This window comes from Dipodomys spectabilis, unplaced genomic scaffold (assembly GCF_019054845.1).
Source record: "Dipodomys spectabilis isolate Male_0828 unplaced genomic scaffold, ASM1905484v1 ptg000273l, whole genome shotgun sequence".
Taxonomy (NCBI): Eukaryota; Metazoa; Chordata; class Mammalia; order Rodentia; family Heteromyidae; genus Dipodomys; species Dipodomys spectabilis.
The window spans coordinates 5106868-5127141 of record NW_024870950.1 but is presented as its reverse complement, the minus strand read 5'-3'; the positions used below and the strand labels follow the sequence as shown (position 1 = coordinate 5127141).

The following is a 20274-nucleotide window of genomic DNA, read 5'->3' as shown; positions in this document are numbered from 1 at the left end:
TTGTAAATCTTTGTCATACAACTTAGTTCCTCATGACATATTACAGCCCTGTGGGCCTGAGTCCCATCTGTTTAAGAACTTCTGGAAGAAATAGGAAATGGCCATGGTGAGGGAGAAGATCTGAACCCTGCTCTGTCCCACAAGAGCACGTGAGTTTGGTGGTTCTGTGGTCTCATCTTCCTCAGCCCTTGCCCTTTTTGCTTTGCAGAGGAGGAGCTGGGGTGGCAAGATACTTGTGCTCGTTTGTTCCCATCCTGTTCTTCTAAAGGACCAAGAATAGCACTTCTATTTAAAGAGTAGGCAGAATTGGAGGACTCAGACCAGGAGGCAAGAAAGGCAAGATATTCAAAAGAAAACAGCCACATAAACAAGAATGAATTGTTTAAGGGATAGGAGGATGACAAAGGGAACATTTTCATTTCCAGTAATATAGCACACTAAAACGCCAGTTTAATTTGTTTGTTTGTTTAAGGCATGCAGGAGTGGACAAAAGTTTTTGTAACAGTTTGAGTTTCCATAACAAATTATCATAGACTGGGTGTTTTAAAGAACTGAAGTAGGTGTTCTCACAGTTCCAGACACTATAAGCCTGCAATCAAGGTGTCCACAGGACTAACTCCTTCCCAGGCCCATCCTCTCTGCATCTTCACATCAGCTTCACCCGGTATACATCTAGGACTTCTCCACTCATATAGGGTTAGGACCCACTCTAATGACTTCATTTTAACTACCTCTGAAAAGAATGACTCCAAATATTATCATATTCTGAGTTACTGGAGATTAGGACTTCAATGGAGGAAATTCAGGGGAGAACAGTTTAGCCCATGACAGCATTCAATTTAGGAATCAGTTAACTTAGGAGGCAGCATTTGGAAAAACAAACAAGCAAGGCTATGGGAGCAGAAAGCTGCCATCAGGAAGAATGGTAATGATTTGGCTGGAAAGTTCTACAAGGCAGGCTACTTAGGGTGTTGTAAGACATGCCATGGAGTTTAATTTTTTGTTTTTGTCTTTGTTGTTTTGTTTTCAAAATGTGGTGACAAGCTATGGGAGGGTTGTAAGTAAGGGAGTGACATGAGCTGCCAAGAACCTGTCAGCAGAAACAACAACTCTTAGACCAACAGACCATCCAGAGGCCATTCTCACTGGACCCTCTGCAAAAGACATTACAACTAGCTGTACTTCAGGAAGGAGAAAAACTATGCCAGACATAATGTCTGAAAAGAAATAATAATTTCTCAAATAAGAAAATGGTGTACTTATGGGTAAACGTAAGCTATCAATAACTCTATAAAATAATAATAATATGCATAAACTTTGAATAGTATAATACTATCCAGGTACATGATGGTACATGACTGTAATCCCAGCACTAGACAGGCTATGGTAGGAAGATTGTGAGTTCAAGGCCAACATGACCTTGACTCAAAAATCAAGCAAGCAGGGGCTGAGAAGGTGGCTCAGTGGTAGAACGCTTGCCTTGCATGCATGAGGACCTGGGTTCGATTCCTCAGCACCACATAAGCAAAAAGAAAAAAAAGCCGGAAGTGGCACTATGGCTCAAGTGGTAGAGCGCTAGCCTTGAGCTGAAGAGCTGAGGGACAGCGCCAAGCCCAGAGTTCAGGGCCCACGACCAGACCCCCCCCCAAAAAAATCAAGCAAGCAAGCAAATATTTGTGTGTGAATGCATATACATACGTATATGAGAAAGGAAGGGATTAAAATCTGAAAGTCTTTGAATTTCTGGAGAAGAAAAATGACAAAGTTTAGATAATGATAATTCTTATTAGAGATAAGAAATAAAAGTATATAGAAGAGGAAAAATTTTAATGAAGGAAAAATATCTAAAAGAAATTTCAAAGGTAGGGAGGGTAACATGAGAGAGATAGAGTTAAATAAATAAAAAGTGAATAATAAGATGGTAGAAATAAAATGAAATCAATATAAATAAAACAAGCTAAAACATTGTGTTTCTAGATTTTACTTACAACTATATGTTAATTTTAGAGGGCACCCCTAAAAAAGAACACAAAATATAAAAGTGAGAAATGATATAAAATATATGTCATGGAAATGCTAAGGAAGTTCTGGAGAAACTAGGAAATATCAGTGAAAAGACAGTTACTAATGATGCTAGCCAGTACAAGAAGACACAAAAATAAATAAAATGCAAACACTATGTCATGATTATCTACATAGAAAGCTCAAAATAATCTACAGAGAAATTATTAATCAATTCAGAGAGAAGAATAAATTGATATAAAATTATAAAAATCTGCTGCATTTCTATAGCAAAAAATTAAACACAATAAAACAAACTACTTAAGAATATATCAAACTAAAAGCATTAAAGAAGACCTAAGCAAATGGTAATGCATAGTTTTTGCATTGGTTCAAACAACTTGATTTAGTAGATATCATTTCTTCTCCAAGCAATCTATAGCCACAATGTAGTTCTAGCCAAAATCCTGACAGGTTTATCCTAATTTTTTTTCTGAAGTAGGAAAGGGAGGAGTCCCTTCAGAATGTTAAAAGTTAATAGTATATTTGTGCATAATTTTTATTCCTTTGCTCTCAGGAAAACACAATAGCAAAAAGTCCAGAAACAGTCCCATAAACATAGGAGAATTTAACAATATTGAAATTGTCAAACAGAGAAGGTGTGGCCTATTGAATAAATGATCCAGGAACAATCTATATATAAAAAAAGGGTCCCTAAACTTAACCCATACAAGAAATTCCCTCTAGATTAAAGATATAAATGTAAAAGTCAATGTTTTTAAATTTAAAGAAAATATAGAATGATTCTTTACTCTCTGAATAAGCAAGAAATTCTTAAGTAACATACAAACAAAAGCACAAAACTTACAAAATTTTTTTATAACTTATCCATTAACTTGAGAACTTTTATTCATCAAAAAAGGAAAAGAGTGAAAGACAAGAGAGAAATTCCTAGCATACATATTATCTTCAAATGAATAGTATACATTACACTGAAGGAATGGCTTAGAAGGAAAAGACATAATTGAATTTAAAACTGAGAACATGATGGGCAGTTATTTCACAGAAGAAGAAATCTAAGCCACCAATAAAGAACAAAAAGGCGTTCCATCTCATTAGTCATCTTGAAAATGGAAATGAAAGCAACAGCTAGACACTGTCACATACCTACCAGATGGGATAAAATCAAATATGCCTGTACCACACACTGTTGAGGATGTGGAGGAACAGCAGCAAAGACATTGCTGTTTTAATCACTTTGGAAAGCAACTAGAAAAGTCTATCAGGAACTGATTCCCAAGGCCATGCATGCTCTGCTTTTGAGCCTGTCTGGTTTTGTGACATTTTCCCTCAGTTCTGTGTCTTCCCCTCCTGGAACCTATTTGGTACCAGCTCTTCTCACCCTGGTCCTGTCCAGGATCCTCTCTCCACCACCCTCCTCTCCCTGCTCTTGGTTGGTGGTTGTCTTCCCTCTGGTTTCCCTCCCCCTGGCTTTAGCTCATGGACAATGGCTTTTCTTCATGCTGAGTTTCATCAGTTCATTTCTTTTGCCTCTGGCAAAAGAAGAGCCCCTCGCTTTTTTTGTAACTCACAATTTTGTAGCATCTTCCGCTTTTCAGGACCAAGCCTCCTATCTGACGCTTTATCAACAACCTCAGCATCATGCTCACTGTCCCTTTGTCATCAGAATGAAGGCATCATGACTTAGAAAGCCCTTCTCTTGGTTCTCTGGTTGTGTTAAACAACAACTCTGTAACAGGAAACTAACAAAGTGGACCACACTTATCATTCCTATTGACTGCCCAACCCTGTTTCACCCAATGGCTTCTGACCTCCACTTAACTGCAACAGCCTCTCTAGGTCAGTAATGACTTCATTAGCCACAGTGGATCTTTCTCACTTCACATGTGCCTTGATACCGCTCTCTTTTTGGTGTAAAATTACATGATATACACAAATGTGGTATAACATATGTGTATGGTATAACAATAATAATAAAATGAATGTCCATGTCTCATTACCCCTTTTACAAATAGGTCATTGTTGGTAAATTAAGATTCCCTGTAAAAGAGAACATGGGCTACTTTATACTCTATGTTTCTAGAATTCTCTGGGGTCTTTTAGGCCTCCTAAAGCCCATCTACCAAGACTCTCCCTCCCTGCTAGGAGAAGTCTGCTAATTTACCTAACCAGGAGATGAGATTAGCCTCAGGGACCAAAGAGAGAGCAAATCTGATCTTCCAGAGACAAAGAGGGCCTTGTAGCACTTTGTAGTCTTTGTAGCACCTATGTGACCAAAGGCAAAGAGAGACAGAACAGGGAAGAGGTAGGCCCTTAGCCTACTTTGTATTGAAGTTAAAAGTCTCCCCCATATTGGGACCATGTAATTTGCTTCTATTTGCAATTCATTTTAGTCCAAATGTCTGAAGTACAGGCTCTGTTACTCCATAGATAAATGAGTTAGACTGTTTATCATTTCGATTTTGAATGTTACACAACTTTTTGTCCTGCTTTCATGTTGTTATAAAAGAACCCTAATCACCTTATTATGGATTCATTCTTTTTAAAATATTTTCCACCACCTTTAATATCAGCAGAGAGCATCAAGCTTTTGGAGATTCAGTGAGAGTTAAGCTGGCTTTGAAAGAAATCAGTGGAAAGTATGAGTGCATATCTGAACCTGGGTTGTGTCTGCTTCTTTTAGTGATAGGATTCATAAAAAGTTTGTTTGATGTATCTCCATGTTTATATTAATTAAAATTCCTCCAAAGCAAGCTAAGTCTATGGGAGGTCAGACATTCCAAAAAATATTGACTTGTAAAACCTTCCTGCTTTGAAAGTATTTCTCAAGAGTTTTGAAGCTGATCAGATTTTAAGGACAATTTTACAGCTTGCTGATATTTGGTGGCCTTTCTAAGAGCATGTAGCAGTGGGGACACCTTCTGGAGCTTTACTAGAAGTGACCATTACACATAGATAACTGTCAAGAGTGCTTCTGGTGGATTCTGGTCACAGTCCTTCATAGCAAAGGACTCACCACACTCACCTCATAGCGAAACTTGTGGAAGATCATTTCAAGGGCAAGGTCATAGGTGTCTCATTTTTCCTACCTAGATTATAATTTGGAAATGTTCTAAACAATGCATTCTATTTTCTTGTGTTATGGCTTCCAATTTACATGTGTGTGCAAGCACACGCGCATGCGTGCATGTACACACATGTGTGTGCATGCTGCTACCGGGGCTTGAATTTGGAGCCTGGGCTCTGTCCCTTAAGTGAATGTTCCCATTTGCAAACACACAATGAACGCTGGCACACACTAATAACTCACCTGTAAACTTGTTCTCCAGGTTTTTATTTTGGCGCAATTCTGTTTGCAGTGAGGGGGAAACGGGAAAGGAGTGTAGTGTACTTTTTAATTTTAATTTGCAGCACAAATGGTTTTCTATTGATCCTTACCAAAGAGTTCAAAATAAAACAGAAAGAGGAAGACTGCTGAGCACAGGCCAGAACTGCTGGTCAGCATGGATTTGACATTTGTGCAATGTTGTCACAGTCCAAGGGATGTCCTCTACTGGTTCCTCCTGGGATTCTGATATTAGCTCTGGATTAGGAGCAATATTGATTTTCCTTTTTGCTATGCACTCTCTTTTTGAAATAATGGGATCTAATTGTGTTCAGGTCAGCATAGAAAGAAAGTAATCACCTATGTCTGGAGGCAAAATGAAATCTGATCCAAAATAAACAAACAAAAAAAGACTTGGTTGTCTTTTTTTGGGTGTATGTGTGTGCTGGTACTAGGACTTGAACTCAAGGCCTGGGCACTGTCCCTTAGCTTTTCCACCTTGGCTTCTTGGTGGTTAATTGGAGATATGAGTCTCACAATCTTTTCTACCTGGGCAGGCTTCAAACCAAGGTCCTCGGATCACAGCCTCCTGACTAGATGGGATTACAGGCATGATCCACTGGTACTCAGCTGATATTCTTTTCTTTTTTTTAATCAGGTTTTCCAATTTTAGTAAGTTAAGGCTTCTGTTCTGACAAAAGTCTCCCTGTCTCCTGTAGCTTTGCCTATCATCAAGAAGGGCTGTGTTAACCTTCTCTCTGTTTCCAAAGGACCTACCCTTTCCCAGTTGTCCAGGTATCAGTGTCAGCTAAGGTGTTGTTTTTCCTCATGTGGGCAGATACTGCACAGCGTTGTCCTTTTCCTTGACAAATGGTCCCACATGCTCTCTCTTCATTCCACACATCACCCCAGGGGGTACAAATGGTGGATTAGAGAGTACTGTTATATGTGCAGTGATGTCCCCCAGGCATCTCTGCAGACCTGGGGTGATTTAATAAGGGCTCAGAATTGTCCTTTGCTATTCTCACTGTCCCTAGCTGGTACAGCTACAGTGCAAACCCCACATTAATTATCAGCTCTGTCCTGGGCTGTCACAGTGACTTACCAATCTTGCTGTCCAACAGAAGCACCTGGGAAGACTTAAAACTGATTCCTGGGCCCGTCTTGAGGCCTCTCAGATCAGAATTTGCCCACAAAGTTTTAAAAAGATTTATTGCAACAAGTTTCCCAGAAGATTTTTCCAGCACCCACCCGCTAGAAGTCCTCTTCCCAGAATGATGTGGCTTTGGCCACTATCTAGAGACCTATGGTCTGGAAAGGATGAAAAGAACTTTTTCTTACTTCTTTAAGGCCATGCAGATAGAGGTGCTTGTGTAGAACAGTCAGATTATCTGTATGCTGCTCAACTATTCTCATTCACCCACCCAAACACTCATATATACATTTATTCACTCATTCAACATCTATTGAGCTCATTCTCTGTGTATTAGATTCTGTGCATTGGGGATGTAAAGAAGAAACTTCCTGGGTTGAGATGTAGCTCAGTGTCAGTGAAAAAACAAAAAAAAAACAGTTTTAATAAAAAGAAGCTGGGCATTGGTGGCTCACACCTGTAATCCTAGCTACTCAGGAGGCTGAGATCTGAGGATCAAGGTTCAAAGCCAGCCCAGGCAGCAAACTCCATGTGACTCTTATCTCCAAAAAACCACTCAGAGAACCAGAAGTGACATTGTGGCTCAAGTGGTAGAGCGTTATCCTTGAGTTGAAGAGCTAAGAAACAGCACCCAGGCCCTACACCCAACCAAAAAAAAAAAGGAACATGCAGGATCCAGCCCTCCAAGCATGCATAGTTCTCTAGGTGTAGGAAGTTCAGCCTCAGATGGTACTAGCACCATCTTAATAATGAGGAAGGAAGGCTCAGTTTAGTTCCTTCACTAGGCAAGAAAATAACATGGTTATTTTCCATTTATTTTTTTCAATGGTAGGAAACAATGGGTTTTCATTTGTAGTAATGATATAAAATTTCCTTTTAAACTAAGTCCATGTAGTTGTCATGGTGGCTTAAGCCTATGAACCCAGCACTTGGGAAGTGGTGGTAGGAAGATAGTGAGTTCAATAGTCTAGGCAAGATCATCTCAGAAAATAAAATAAATCCATCAATTAATATACAGTATGTTATTATACCATATAATCATTGAATGACTAAAACATAACAAAGAATACCAGAATGAGTAAGGATATGGACCAATAATAACTCATATACTTCAGGTATGATAATGTATATATGATAGTGTAAAATGGGACATCCACTGTGGAAAACTTTTTGGTGGCAGTTTTCTAAGCACTTACAGGGAACTGAAGACACATCATATGATGCAAGGTTGTGCCAAAAATCCAAATCTGCGCTTCCAGGACTGACAGGAAGTGACTCAGATGCACCTTATCTCAGCCCAACCATCAGCCCAATGATGGCAGCAGATCCCATCATCCTTAGGCAGGCCTAATTGTCCTCAGGCCAGGCACTGAATCAGATACCAGTGCTCAGTGACTCAGTGAGCTGTCAGTCTTTGTGTATGTGTGTGTGTGTGTGTGTGTGTGTGTGTGTGTGTGTGTAAAAATACCGTACAGAGGGATTACAATTACATGGGCAAGGTAATGAGTACATTTCTTCTCAAGCATTGTTGCCTCCTTTGTTTCCCCTTCTCATCGCTTCCCATCCCTCCCCTTCCCAACCCCCACCCCTCAGGCCAAAGTTGTAAAGTTCGTTTTTTGACATAACGTCTTGTACATCTCATTGTTGCAATGGGTCCACCTGGGAAAGACAAGTATGAGAGGAGAGGCTCCAGAGGCCGGTGGGTATTCAGAGGACTCTGAGACTCAACCCAGACTTGGATGGCTGATCATGAAATTTTTAGGAGCAAATGATAACCTTAGCTGGGACTTAACCAAGTCAAGTCCAAGGGGAGGTACAGGGTAGGGTTTCTAAATCTGCCTTGTCTAGGAATTGTAAGGTAGCCTTTGAAAGTGAGAGCTCATGGGCTCTGATTTGCAGAAGTTAATGTGCACCTGTGTCACGCCCCTCCCCAATACCTTTTTTCAGGTTTGTGCCATGGCAGAAGAAGCACTTCAGTAACCCCATGTCCCACTTAGGGTCGGTCCCAGCAACATCAGTAACCACTAGCTGGCCAGCAGTCGCAATGGGAAACACCCCAGATATGGATTTGAGTGATTCTATTAAGTAAGTGCAAACACCACCCCAGAATAGAGTTTTCTTTAATAGCATGCTTCTCTCTAATCTCTCCTACCTTCCAGTACCCATTCCTCATCTGTTTAGAGTCAAACTATTTACTAGTCAAGTGTCTCAATTAGTCTTTGTAGGTGGGAAGTGGAGAGTTGCCTGTACTCTTAGGAAGGCACAGAGCCCTAAACCAAGGGATCTTGAACCCTCCTTTCACCTCACCCCATCCCCTGGGCCAAGACCTGCAGCCAGATTAAGTCCCAGTTAACAAGTGGAAACCAATACGAAAATCCATCCAACATTTTTGTCCTTATAATGCTCCAATTAAGTATGAAATGTGACATTGAGCTCTGGGGGTACGTCCAATGGTTGGAGCTTCCTGGGATTTTCTGCAGATCAGACATAAGCTTGATATCAGCTCCAGGAAAGTATTGGGCTTTAACAAAAACTGCCCAGTTTAGTAGCCTACACAGCACATTTAGGGGCAGTACACAATGGAGAACTGCCAGCTGACCAAAAGGTCAGCTCAAAAGAGAAAGATATCCTTTAAGTGTGACTTCCCCTTCCTTTGAGGTGTGGCAGAGGGAAAGAGGGAGGGGGCAGGAGGGAGGGTTAACAAATAAGACTGGGTAGTAGTGATGGCTACCAAATGAGTGACTCCATTTTATTAAACTCTACAGGACTATACTGATAAATGACGATGCTAGACCTGAAGAAAAAGAGCTCAAGAAAACTAAAGCAACCACCTTGATCTCAGATGTATGATTCCTTTGCCCTGGGGTGGCAAGTAGAGGGTCCTTCCCAAAACAAAGTCAGAGCTAGGAGCAGTGCTGGGGTTGAGCTGGGATGAGGCAACGTAGCTTGGTCTAGATGACTTCCCAATCACATCTCCCAGGATCCACCACCTCAGTGAGGAGCCTGGACAGAGATCTCTAAAGCAGAAAAGACAATTGATAGCAGCTACTAAAGGAAGAATTTTTTTCCTCAGTGATTCTATCATAAAGGGAAGATGACAAGAATGTAAAAATGCATACCCTTACATTCTTCTTCTAGAATGATGGCCTATAGAAGCTATCAGAGACAGTGATTTGCAAAGAAAAATACTTGTATTAAAACAATATCCCATACTTTATAGAAGCAAGAACAACTGAAAACAACATCATTCCACCAATAGAAGACTAATTGAATAAACTAAATTACATCTGTACAAGTCAATACTAAGTTCTCTATGTACTAATATGGTACCTATCTGACAGATCAAGTGAAAAATACTACATAAAAAAGATGGCATAGAGTGGGGTATATGCACGTCAAGATAAAAAAGTATATGAAAAAACAATACATACATGTATATGCTTTGCACTATTCTAAGCACTGTTGAAGTTAACTCTTTTACTTCTCCCAACAACCCTGTCCAGTATATCTGTCCAGCAATGATGTTGGCATACTGGGCGGCTCTAGCTTGCTCTAGACCACTGCACTTTATTTCGTCTTAAATAATCACATAGATATTTTTGCTTATACATGGAATATAAGCTTCATGAGAGTTTCTACTTTGAACATTGTTTTATCTCCAGGGACCCAGAATTATTTATAGTAAGTCATCAATTAATATTAGTCAAATGAATAGTAACTACACAAAGTATATCTGAACTAGACAGTTACCCTGAGAGGAACAACTGAAGAACCAGGGAGTAGAGCTTGGAATCCTGTTTCTTTTTATGATATCCCTTTTGGAATATTTTAAATTTGAATATTTTAAACATATATATATATATGTACCCACATGTGAAGATTCTGTAACATGGGAAGATGACATGTCATCTGCAAAATCAGAATATAAATGTAGATATATAGATAGATAGATCTATAGATAGATCTATATAGTCTACAGACATACTCTACATATATTTACTGAATGATTGATAGATTCATTTTCATTCCTGTGGAGTTTCTGTAACTTTTCAAGTTTTTTAGGATGAATATCTGTGAGTATATAACACACTTGTCTTTTAGTTGTTAATTCTTTTCCAATTTTCAAAATTACTTGACATAGAAAATTCAAGATTGGGGGCTGGGAAGGTGGCTCAGTGGTAGAGCGCTTGCCTTGCATGCCTGAGGCCCTGGGTTCGATTCACTAGCACCACATAAGCAAAAAGCAAAAAAGCCGGAAGTGGTGCTGTGGCTCAAGTGGTAGAGCGCTAGCCTTGAGCTGAAGAGCAAAAAACTCTTCCAAATCTCATTATTCATATAAAAAACTGAAATTGTTTACAAAACAACAAATAGATATCTAGATATGTAAATCTCGGAATGAACTACACCCACTAACACCTTCAGACACAAGGCCTATGTAATTCTACATAAATGGAGGTGCTTCTTCATTTAATAATATGGGTGTCCATAAGGCACATCATCCTTCATAGATAGAGGACCATGTAAATATTATTTAAAGTGATCTATTGATGGACAATCAGTTTGCTTCCAGAGTTTTGCTGTTAGTAAATATCCACATATGTTCATTCTGACAATTGTTTGATTACCTAGGAAATAATGTACTGTTTCTATAATCTTATGCAACATACTTCCTTTTTCTGGTAGTAATGAGGAGACCTCAATGATCCATGACTCATGACCACTCACTTCTCCTCACATCTTTAATTTCTAGAGAATGAAAAATGGTCCTACTGATACAAATAAAAACCAGAGCCAAGCAGAATTTCGGGAACTCCTATGGAACTTGGAACTAGAGGACATGCTTTCCATTGGGATAGAAGAAGTAAGTAATACCTTGTATGTAGTTCCTGAAAATCATCTCATACTGGCTGGTGCTGACCAAGCACCCAGCCCTAGGTCAAACATGCATCTCACCAGAGCACTGTGACCACTGTTTACCATGAGATGCTTTTTTACCTAGTGAGTTAATAACCTCTTATGGAGTCAAACAAGTCAGGAACTTGACTGTCAATTGACATGACCTTAGCTTGCCTCCTGTAAGCCATTATCCTGATCACCTTTTTCAGGTAGGATGACTTTCTCTGCAGGTGTTTGACATTTTGCCCCTCTATGGTATCCTGTGGCCACACAGCAGCCAGAAGATATTTTTTACCTTCTATGGACATTGTGATATAGTTGCCCAGGCAAAAGTTATGTGTGAAGTGGAAGGAGGACCCACCTATGAAATAACACTGAAGGGAGAGGCATCCCTGGTCAGCTATTCCTTTGACACCAAGGATATGAACTATGGATTACAGGTACTGCAAAGCATCGGGGGAGATTTTCTGGGGTTTGCCTTAAACATGCACCATAGTCCTTGTCCTTAACTGAGTCTTGAGCCATCCTGATCATCCCAGTCCATCTCTCCTGTCCTCCACCTCTAATCTGATTCCACCATCCTGATCAGCTTTGCTGCCAGCTGTTTGCCAAATGTTTCATCTGATTTTCTCACCATCTTCTGAAACTCCAGCATAGTTGACATTCAAGTCTCAACCCAGAAGCCTGGGTTAACCAATCCGTTTCTTTCATCAGAGTGATCTTTCCATCCCATCCTTCAGTTTCCAGTCTCCAAAGCTTTTCTGCTGCCCTCTCCCTTGCAGCATCCAGTATTGGCTAATTCACTCACTGGGATCCTAGTCTGATTCCTAACCCCTTACCACTGTAATGAGGGCCTTATCAAAGCCATGCTGAAATTATTGTGTCCCTAGTTGTATGGTGCATACAAATCAACATGTTCACGTGCTGATTCTGATTCAGTAGGGCCAGTCTTCATGTCTAACATGTCGCCAGGTGATGCCAATGCTGCTGGATCTGTAAAAGACTCTTTGCAAACAAAGGTTGCAATGCATTTAAGCATTATTGCCAGATAAATTTTCCCAAAATTGTGTTTATCCCATCAGTCCCAGACCAGTTAATCCCAGATTTGCAAAGGTATTGTCATAATGAGAAAGACTGTGCTTGCTATTCTCTTTTTTTCTTACGTAATTTCTCCAAACCTAAATTATAGGAATGGACTGGCAATATCTGTCTCACTAGGAGGTTGTGGTTATTTCATTGATGTCTCTCAATCAGTCATCACCAGTTACTTTCTCTTCATCCACAGATCAGGGCTAAGTTGCTCCATCTGGGTGAGCATGTCCTGAGCCACTCTATTAACTCCTGACACAAGAATTTCATTGTTCATAATTCACCCATTCCTTCCCATTCTTTTGATTGTGGACAAGCTGGTTACCCACTGGTCCCAGTCCTTTCTTCCTTCACACTTCCTCTTCACATTATCCTCTCATCCCCCATCAGCCACCCCCAAACCTATTCATCCTGTAAGAACCCAGCTCAGGGGCTGGGAAGGTGGCTCAGTGGTAGAGCGCTTGCCTTGCATGCTTGAGGCCCTGGGTTCGATTCCTCAGCACCACATAAGCAAAAAGAAAAAAGCCGGAAGTGGTGCTGTGGCTCAAGCGGTAGAGCTCTAGCCTTGAGCTGAAGAGCTGAGGGACAGCGCCCAGGCCCAGAGTTCAGGCCCCACGACCGGACCCAAAAAAAAAAAAAAAAAAAAAAAAAAAAAAAACCAGCTCAGCTCCATCTCGAAGCTAGCTTTCTCTTTACATCTTTTTGGCATTTAGTTATATGCACTCCTTGCCATAATATTACATTGTTTGTAATTGTGGAAGAGGGTCATTGTAAATTCTGTCAGTACAACTCTTTCCAATTAGATGTCATATTATGTACTCAGAGACCAAATATGGTAGAAAAATAAGGAAAATGAGATTCTTCATGAGTTGTGTGTATTGTGTTTATAAATTCAAATTCACCCGACACCAATTGAAACCCTCTTCATGTGTTGACTAAGTAGGAATATCCTTCCTTTTTTATCTCTGGGGTCCCCTGGGCAATCATTTTGGCTCATCTCCAAGTCCTTGCCCCTTCTCCTAAGGGGCTATTAGACCCACTCAACTTGCTGCTGAAAATCTCAGGGGGAAAAAAAAAAACATGACTGGTCTAATACACCTTTGGTTCCCTATGTAAAGGGAAAAATCCATCCCAGAGCATTCTGTACTCATATCCTCTGTTTTTCCTTCAGAATAACATCCTGAAGGCATCTTCTTAGTATAGAAAGCTTAGCTTCAAGTTTCTCTATGTAAGTTCCTGGGGTGAGGAAACTGAGGCACAGAGATTAGATGCATATTCATGGCTGGAGCTAAGCTATACTAGTAATGAGGCTATGACATGACCCAGATATCTTGAGACCAGTGGTTTTCCTGCTACTTGGTATGGTACTGACATGGCACTGACCAGTGTCTGACTCACAAAAAGTAGAACCTGTGTCTGTGAGGCATGCCTATTGGTTCCCCTTCATCAGGGCAACAGCAGGAGCTCCCAAGTTGGTGACAGAGGCCTTCTTCTCCCCTCTAGCTATTTGACCATACCACAGAGCGTCGAATCACACTGAAAAACACTGGGAAAGTTGGCTTCGAGTACAAGGTTCTCAATAACTACAAGTCCTCACCAGACAACCTCCTCCCTGGGGTGCCACTCATTCTGCCTCTCAAGGTAAGTGAACACATAGGTCTGGTATGTACACACCTGGGTGGGCATGAGTGGAGCATTCACTTCCAAGACTGTGATGTGATTTTTTAAATGAAGACTTTAAAAAACAAAACCTAAGAAGGAATAAAAATAAATCTAGGCCACTCATTTATTAAACAACTACTTGTCAAGTACAATATTAACCATTTTCCAAGTACCAGAGATATATCAAAGGAACCAGAAAGACCACCTATGAATAAAGATGCACTGTGTTCAGACTAACATGTTGAGTTGAAACTCTTTTGTACAACTATTTAAATATAATTGTATTTTTTAAAGAAGAAACCTTATTTTAGCCAGATATAGTGAGGCAGGTCTATAATCCCAGCATTTAGAAGGCTGAGGTGGGAGGGCTGTGTGAGTTTGAAGCCAGCCTTGGCTACATTGCAAGACTGTCTTAAAATACAAAATTTTAAGTTGTATTTTCACTAATGTCTTCATATTTCCCTTGTGATTCCTGAGAGCTTCTCTCCTCTGGTGTGCACTGTAAATCTATTTAAGAGGCAGAGATTGGAAAGATCACAGTTTGAGGTTATCCCAAGAAAAATAGTAAGATGTCCAACTCAGCATACAAGTTCAGAGTGGTTCATGTCTCTATTCACAGCTACATGGTAGCTAGAGGAGTCAGAGGAGGAAGAGGAAGAGAAGAAAGAAGAGGGGGAGTAGAAGGAAGGGGAGGAGGAACAGAAGGAGAAGAAGGGGGGAGGGGGGGGAGGAGGAGGAGGAGGAGGAGGAGGAGGAGGAGAAGCTTATGAAGCAGTTATATAACTGGAACTTTGCTATTATTTTTCCCAGGTTTCAGATGATAGTCAGATTTGCTTCCTATGGTAATTTTAACTGTGTGATTCTTTTATTTTCTGATTACTGATCTAGGATTTATTTTTTCACTTGATTCATAATTTTTAAGGCTTTACTATATCATATTCTGTGTATAGAAGAGAAATCTATCATTGTGTTTGCCTCAGAGACACCCAAAGCAGAGCCTTCCATTTTTAAATCTAGACTGGCACCAGTACGTTTGCCTTTGCTTATCACTGAAGTGCATGCAGTGTCCTGTCCAGGCTGAAAGCCCCTTGGTTCCTTTCTCATCTCATGTTTCTGCTTACTTATGACCAGTAACTGAATATTGTTTTAAAAATAGTTTCATTTCATGTAGGTGTCCTAAAGCACAAATTTATCCATTTCTAAATACCTATTTTTTCTAGCATTTTTTAGCACTGGAGAGACAGAAAACAGATTTGCCTTGTGGAAGTTTTGTTCTATGAGATTGTGCTTTGCTTGGAGCTTTAGTTTATAAATAACATCATTAAATGTAACCTGTGCAATTTTCCTTTGTCACCTAATATTGTGTTTCTAAGATTCATCTGTATTGTTGCTGTATGGTAGCTATAGTTGTTTTTTTACTACTGAATAATATCCCTTTTCCAACCCTTCTTAAAATAAATTTGCTTTTTCCTAAGAAAACACTTTTGGATTTTCCCTTCAATAATTTGTTTTTAGAAATAATCCTGCTGTGAATTTTCCCCTACATGTCTTCTGGAAATTTTCCTAGAGTATTTTCCCAGGAGTAGAGTTGCCAGGTCATAGGCTATGAACATGGTTCAACTTTATAGTATGGTGCAAAAGTGCTTTACTTGACCAGGCATGGTAGCACATGACTACATTAGGAGAATCGAGATTCAAAGCCAGCTCAGGAAAAAGTTAAACAGACCTTATACAAAAAAAAAAAAAAAAAGCACTGGGAATGGCACTCAAATAGTAGAGTACTTGCCTAATAAGCTGGAGGACCCTGAAGTCAATCCCCAGTGCTATAATCAATCAATCAATAAGTGGCTTTCTTTATCCTTATTTCTAGTGACATCCCACCAGAGGTGTATGAAAGGTGCCTGTGAGATATATTCTCACCAAAACTTGGTAAATTTTTACCAATCTTGTGGGATAGGGTTTTTTTTTTACTGTGATCTTAATTTGCATTTCCCTGATGACCTGAAGGTGCAGTTTTTGGGGGGTTTGTTGTTGCTGTTATTGTTTTTACTGTTCTTTGTGATTCTTGTTTTATGAAATCTGTTCACATATTTTCACAGGGTCTTAGGAGCAGATCTTGGGTGGGGGTGGGGGGTAGTGAGAGGATGCTAGAGAATACCAGCACTACAGCCCCTGAGATTACCCAGTCTGCCACCCACCACGAGGAGAAGTCCATTTGTAAATTATAAAGTGCTATCTGGGCTTTCTCCTGCACAGGGTTTTATCAGTTCAAATCAAGAGCATGTGTTGAAAGTTTACTACTTACCTGGAATACCTGAAGTCTTTCAAAGGAGCTTCCAGATACAGATCGCCCACCTGGACCCAGAAAATATCACACTGAGTGGAGAGGGCATCTTTCCCCGAATCTGCCTCGACCTCCCCAGGAACCTCCGAGGTACTGCTCTGCCTTACAATAACTCCTCAGCCAAGGGCTACTCACATTATTTTTCTTGGGAACTTTAATCCTCTGCTGTGTTATTTCTCAATTTTCAAAGCATTTGGGGTTGAGCTAAAGAGCTCAAGGACAGCACCCAGGCCCACAGTTCAAGCCCCACAAGGGAAAACAACAACAAAAAGGAAAACTAACATAAAGATTGGCAGCTATCCTGATGTGTCCAGCTTTGAGGGGCTCCAGGGCTTCAGGGTTAAAATCATGAATGCCCCAAGTAAGCCTCCAAGTTATTGAAACCCAGATAGTAATTCACTCAAGTACAACCTCATGAAACTCAGCATGACCTCAGATGTATATTTAATGTGTTCACAAATTACTGCATCCTTTAAAGCAGAGAAAGCATGACAGGTAAAGTATTAACAAAAATTCCCTTCCCTTCTTATTTTACCCTGAGCTGAGAGTTGGTGTTTGGGAGATAATTCATGTTTTTCTAACTATGCTGATTCTCTTCTCCTTCCAATTTCCAAAGGCAATGAAAGGTATGCGACCTACTTGGATCAAGCAAAAAAAAATATAGAAAGAGAGTACAACAAATATGACATTATCGATCACTTTGATATTATTGAGGAAGTGCCTGATGATGAATCTACTGAGGTAAAAACTAGCTTCTCCCTACACAGAATGTGTACAGAAAGATTGCATGTGCAGAGATTCACAGGGGCATGGTGTCTTTGGGGAACAGAAGGGAAAAGATAGCTAAGGAAAAGAACAGAAAGAGGAAAGGAAGGAAAGATGAAACTAAAATAAGTAGACACCTTGAGAGCCAATTAAGGGCCACTGACATGCCTTAACAAGAGGCATTTCATCTTTAGAAGATACATCTGGTTGCTCTGTGAAGCTCTGGGATGAGAGTAGATATGGTAAGTTGTGGGTTTTGTTTTTTTTTAAGCTGGTGGGATGATTCTAGGTAAGATACTAAATGTGTGAACAATGCTGATAGTGATGATGGAGAGAATTGGGTGGGTTCAAGGAATATTCCAGAGGTGGAACTGTCATAGACCCAGATTAACTGGATAGGGAATGAGGTAGGGATGACTACTATATATATCTCCCTTGGATGACAAGATAAGCAGGGGAACACTGACACTTGAAACAGTGCAGGGAGAGAAGCAAGAAGTTGTCAGAAAAAGGAGAATGAATTCAGATGCTCCATTACTGAGCATGAGATTTCTGTGCATCATCCAACAAAGGAGTCAGAGCCACTTCTGGGGCTGAGGGCGAAAGATAGGTTAGAGAAAGTGACAGTCACTGCACTCACAGGAAACAGTGAGATTCCCTAGGAAATGTATGGAGTTAGCCAAGAGGAGGGCCAGTTCAGAATGGAGCCCTCCTAAAATACACATTTTTTTTTCACTCCCCAGAATAGGCAATTTTCATCCCCTATGGATCACATCATCCCCACTGAGCATATTCTACAACAATTTGCTTGATTTTTCCTTCTAGTTAAGTGCTCATCTCCAGATGGAAGTAGAGCGACTGATAGTCCAAGAGTTTGCCCTAGATCGTCAAAAAACAATTAATTCTACAGATGACACGTGCTTCAGCCATAAAGGTCACCGCAGACTAGCCAGGTACCATGCCCTTCAGGTGTTGTGTTTATTTTAGAGTGTAATAGAACAAGAAGAATAGAGTGTCCCCTGAAATTGAACATCTAAAAAGGAAACCCACTCATCCATGTTGTCTGCCGTTCCCTACCATTAACCCAACCAGGCAGTTCTGACTTCTAAATCAGTATTCTAGCTGTATCTAATAGACAGGCCCTATTTCAGGCCCATTAAAGAGATGATGGCTAAAACATGGTGTGAATTTCTGAAGAAACTATGTTATTTCTAGTGTCCGTTCTAGTGAAAAAAACTTGAGCTACTCTGCACGCTGGAGAACACAATTGTGCATAATAGATTGGGGGAAACTCACACTCTCATTTTACAACTTTCCTAAAGTAAATATCCTGAGAAAGGGGTAAGGACTATGGATAGAGGAGACTGGGTATGGCTATAAAGAAATACACAAGTAGCTTTCCAGATTTGAAAGTGACTAGTAAGAAGAACCTGTTAACTGTTTTAGAATTCACCTACCAGAGTATATCCTGGACTTTGGCCACATTGTCCTTGGTGATGTCCGAACCCACATCATCAAGATCACCAACACCAGTCACTTTCCAGTGTCCTTCCATGCAGAAAAGCATGTCCTTCATGATACAGGTAACCAGTCCAGGGATGCCTCTCCTGTCATTTTGTCATTTTTGTCATTTCCAACAAGGAAGACATCCATCTACTAAGCCCTGCCTCAGTGGCATTCATACTTCTGGAATCACAAATGGAGTTGTTGGGTCATTCAGTGATACTTTGAGTGATCACACTGCCCCAGTCAGCTCTTGTTTCACCTTCTCACAAAAGAAATTTTATTTGTTGATCTAGGCTTCAGTACTGAACTAGATCGTGTAAAGAATCTACCTTATTGTGAAACAGAAACATTTGAAATGAGATTCGACCCCCAAGGGGCCAATCTTCCTGTGGGAAACAAAGAAATTATTCTCCCCATTAAGGTAAGCTACCCCACTGGCCCGTGCTTCCGCTTTCCAGCTCTGCCTGTTGATCACTTCCCCCCAACCTGATGATCCATTTCTTATGTCTGAATCCTGATCCATCCCCCTCAACCACATGCCACATGGTAACAGCAACTTCATGTCCACTCCAGGTGGTTGGAGGGCCAACAGTTTACATCATTCTCCGAGCCAATGTGACCATTCCAACTATGTCATTGTCTTGTGGAAAAGTGGAGTTTGCCACAATTCAGTGTGGACAGTGCATGGTAGAAACTATTCAACTCTCCAATCATCTGCAAGTTCCTTGTGAATGGTTTATCCAGACCCAGAAGCCTGTTAATAAGGTAAATGTGTTATGGCTGTTGATACCCTTTTCTCCTCCACTCAGTTAGAGCAGTAATTCTAGGCCCATCCTCTGTTCATATGAGTATCTATGCAAACACATGCATTGGGAACCATTGCCTAGACCCTTAATCCAGGACTCATAGTTCTGACAGGCCTTGCTATCAGGGAAAATGCTATTAGTCTTGGTACCTCTGGTATCTACCCATCCCATCCCTGACACCCTGGAAGTACTCAGAAAATGTAGGTTGTATAAGAAGAGAATGGAATAAGTCCATTTTCTATAGAAGATTTTCTAATTGTCCTCTTTTTTTGTAGTCCTGGGGTTTGGACTCAAAGCCTTGAGCTTGCAAAGTAGGCTCTCAACCATTTGAGCCATGCCCTCAAGCCTTTTTGTTTGGGTCATCCTGGATGATCATCCTCCTATTTACACTTCCCACATAGCTATCCTGCCTAGCATTTCATTGGTTAAGATGGATTCTCAGGATTTTTTTCTTGCCTCAAACAAGGATCTTCCCAATCTCAGCCTCCATAGTAGCTAGGATTACAGGCTTGAGCCACCACACTCAGGTTAATTGTTCAAGTTTTTTAACCAGCTGGAGAAACACATGCCAAAATACTTAAGACGGAAACTGCGTGCCGAATTAAAACCAAAGACACGGATCTTTGAGATCCAACCTACTTCTGGAATCTTGGATCCTGGTGAGAGGTCCAATGTGCAGGTGAAATTCATGCCAAAAGAAGAGGTG

General features: G+C 40.5%; 1 protein-coding gene across 2 annotated transcripts in view; it reads left to right on the top strand.

The window, feature by feature from the left end:
• The window catches only part of Hydin (HYDIN axonemal central pair apparatus protein), a 236973-nt gene that overhangs the window by 135785 nt on the left and 80914 nt on the right, over window positions 1–20274 (top strand). For both annotated transcript variants that reach the window (XM_042700777.1, XM_042700776.1), the window contains exons 23-34: window positions 8448–8585; window positions 9266–9344; window positions 11251–11361; window positions 11627–11836; window positions 13989–14126; window positions 16404–16581; window positions 17108–17232; window positions 18082–18209; window positions 18703–18839; window positions 19056–19183; window positions 19336–19527; window positions 20122–20271. In XM_042700777.1, the coding sequence (XP_042556711.1) occupies window positions 8448–8585; window positions 9266–9344; window positions 11251–11361; window positions 11627–11836; window positions 13989–14126; window positions 16404–16581; window positions 17108–17232; window positions 18082–18209; window positions 18703–18839; window positions 19056–19183; window positions 19336–19527; window positions 20122–20271 (1714 nt within the window). The remainder of the gene's footprint in view (window positions 1–8447; window positions 8586–9265; window positions 9345–11250; window positions 11362–11626; window positions 11837–13988; window positions 14127–16403; window positions 16582–17107; window positions 17233–18081; window positions 18210–18702; window positions 18840–19055; window positions 19184–19335; window positions 19528–20121; window positions 20272–20274) is intronic.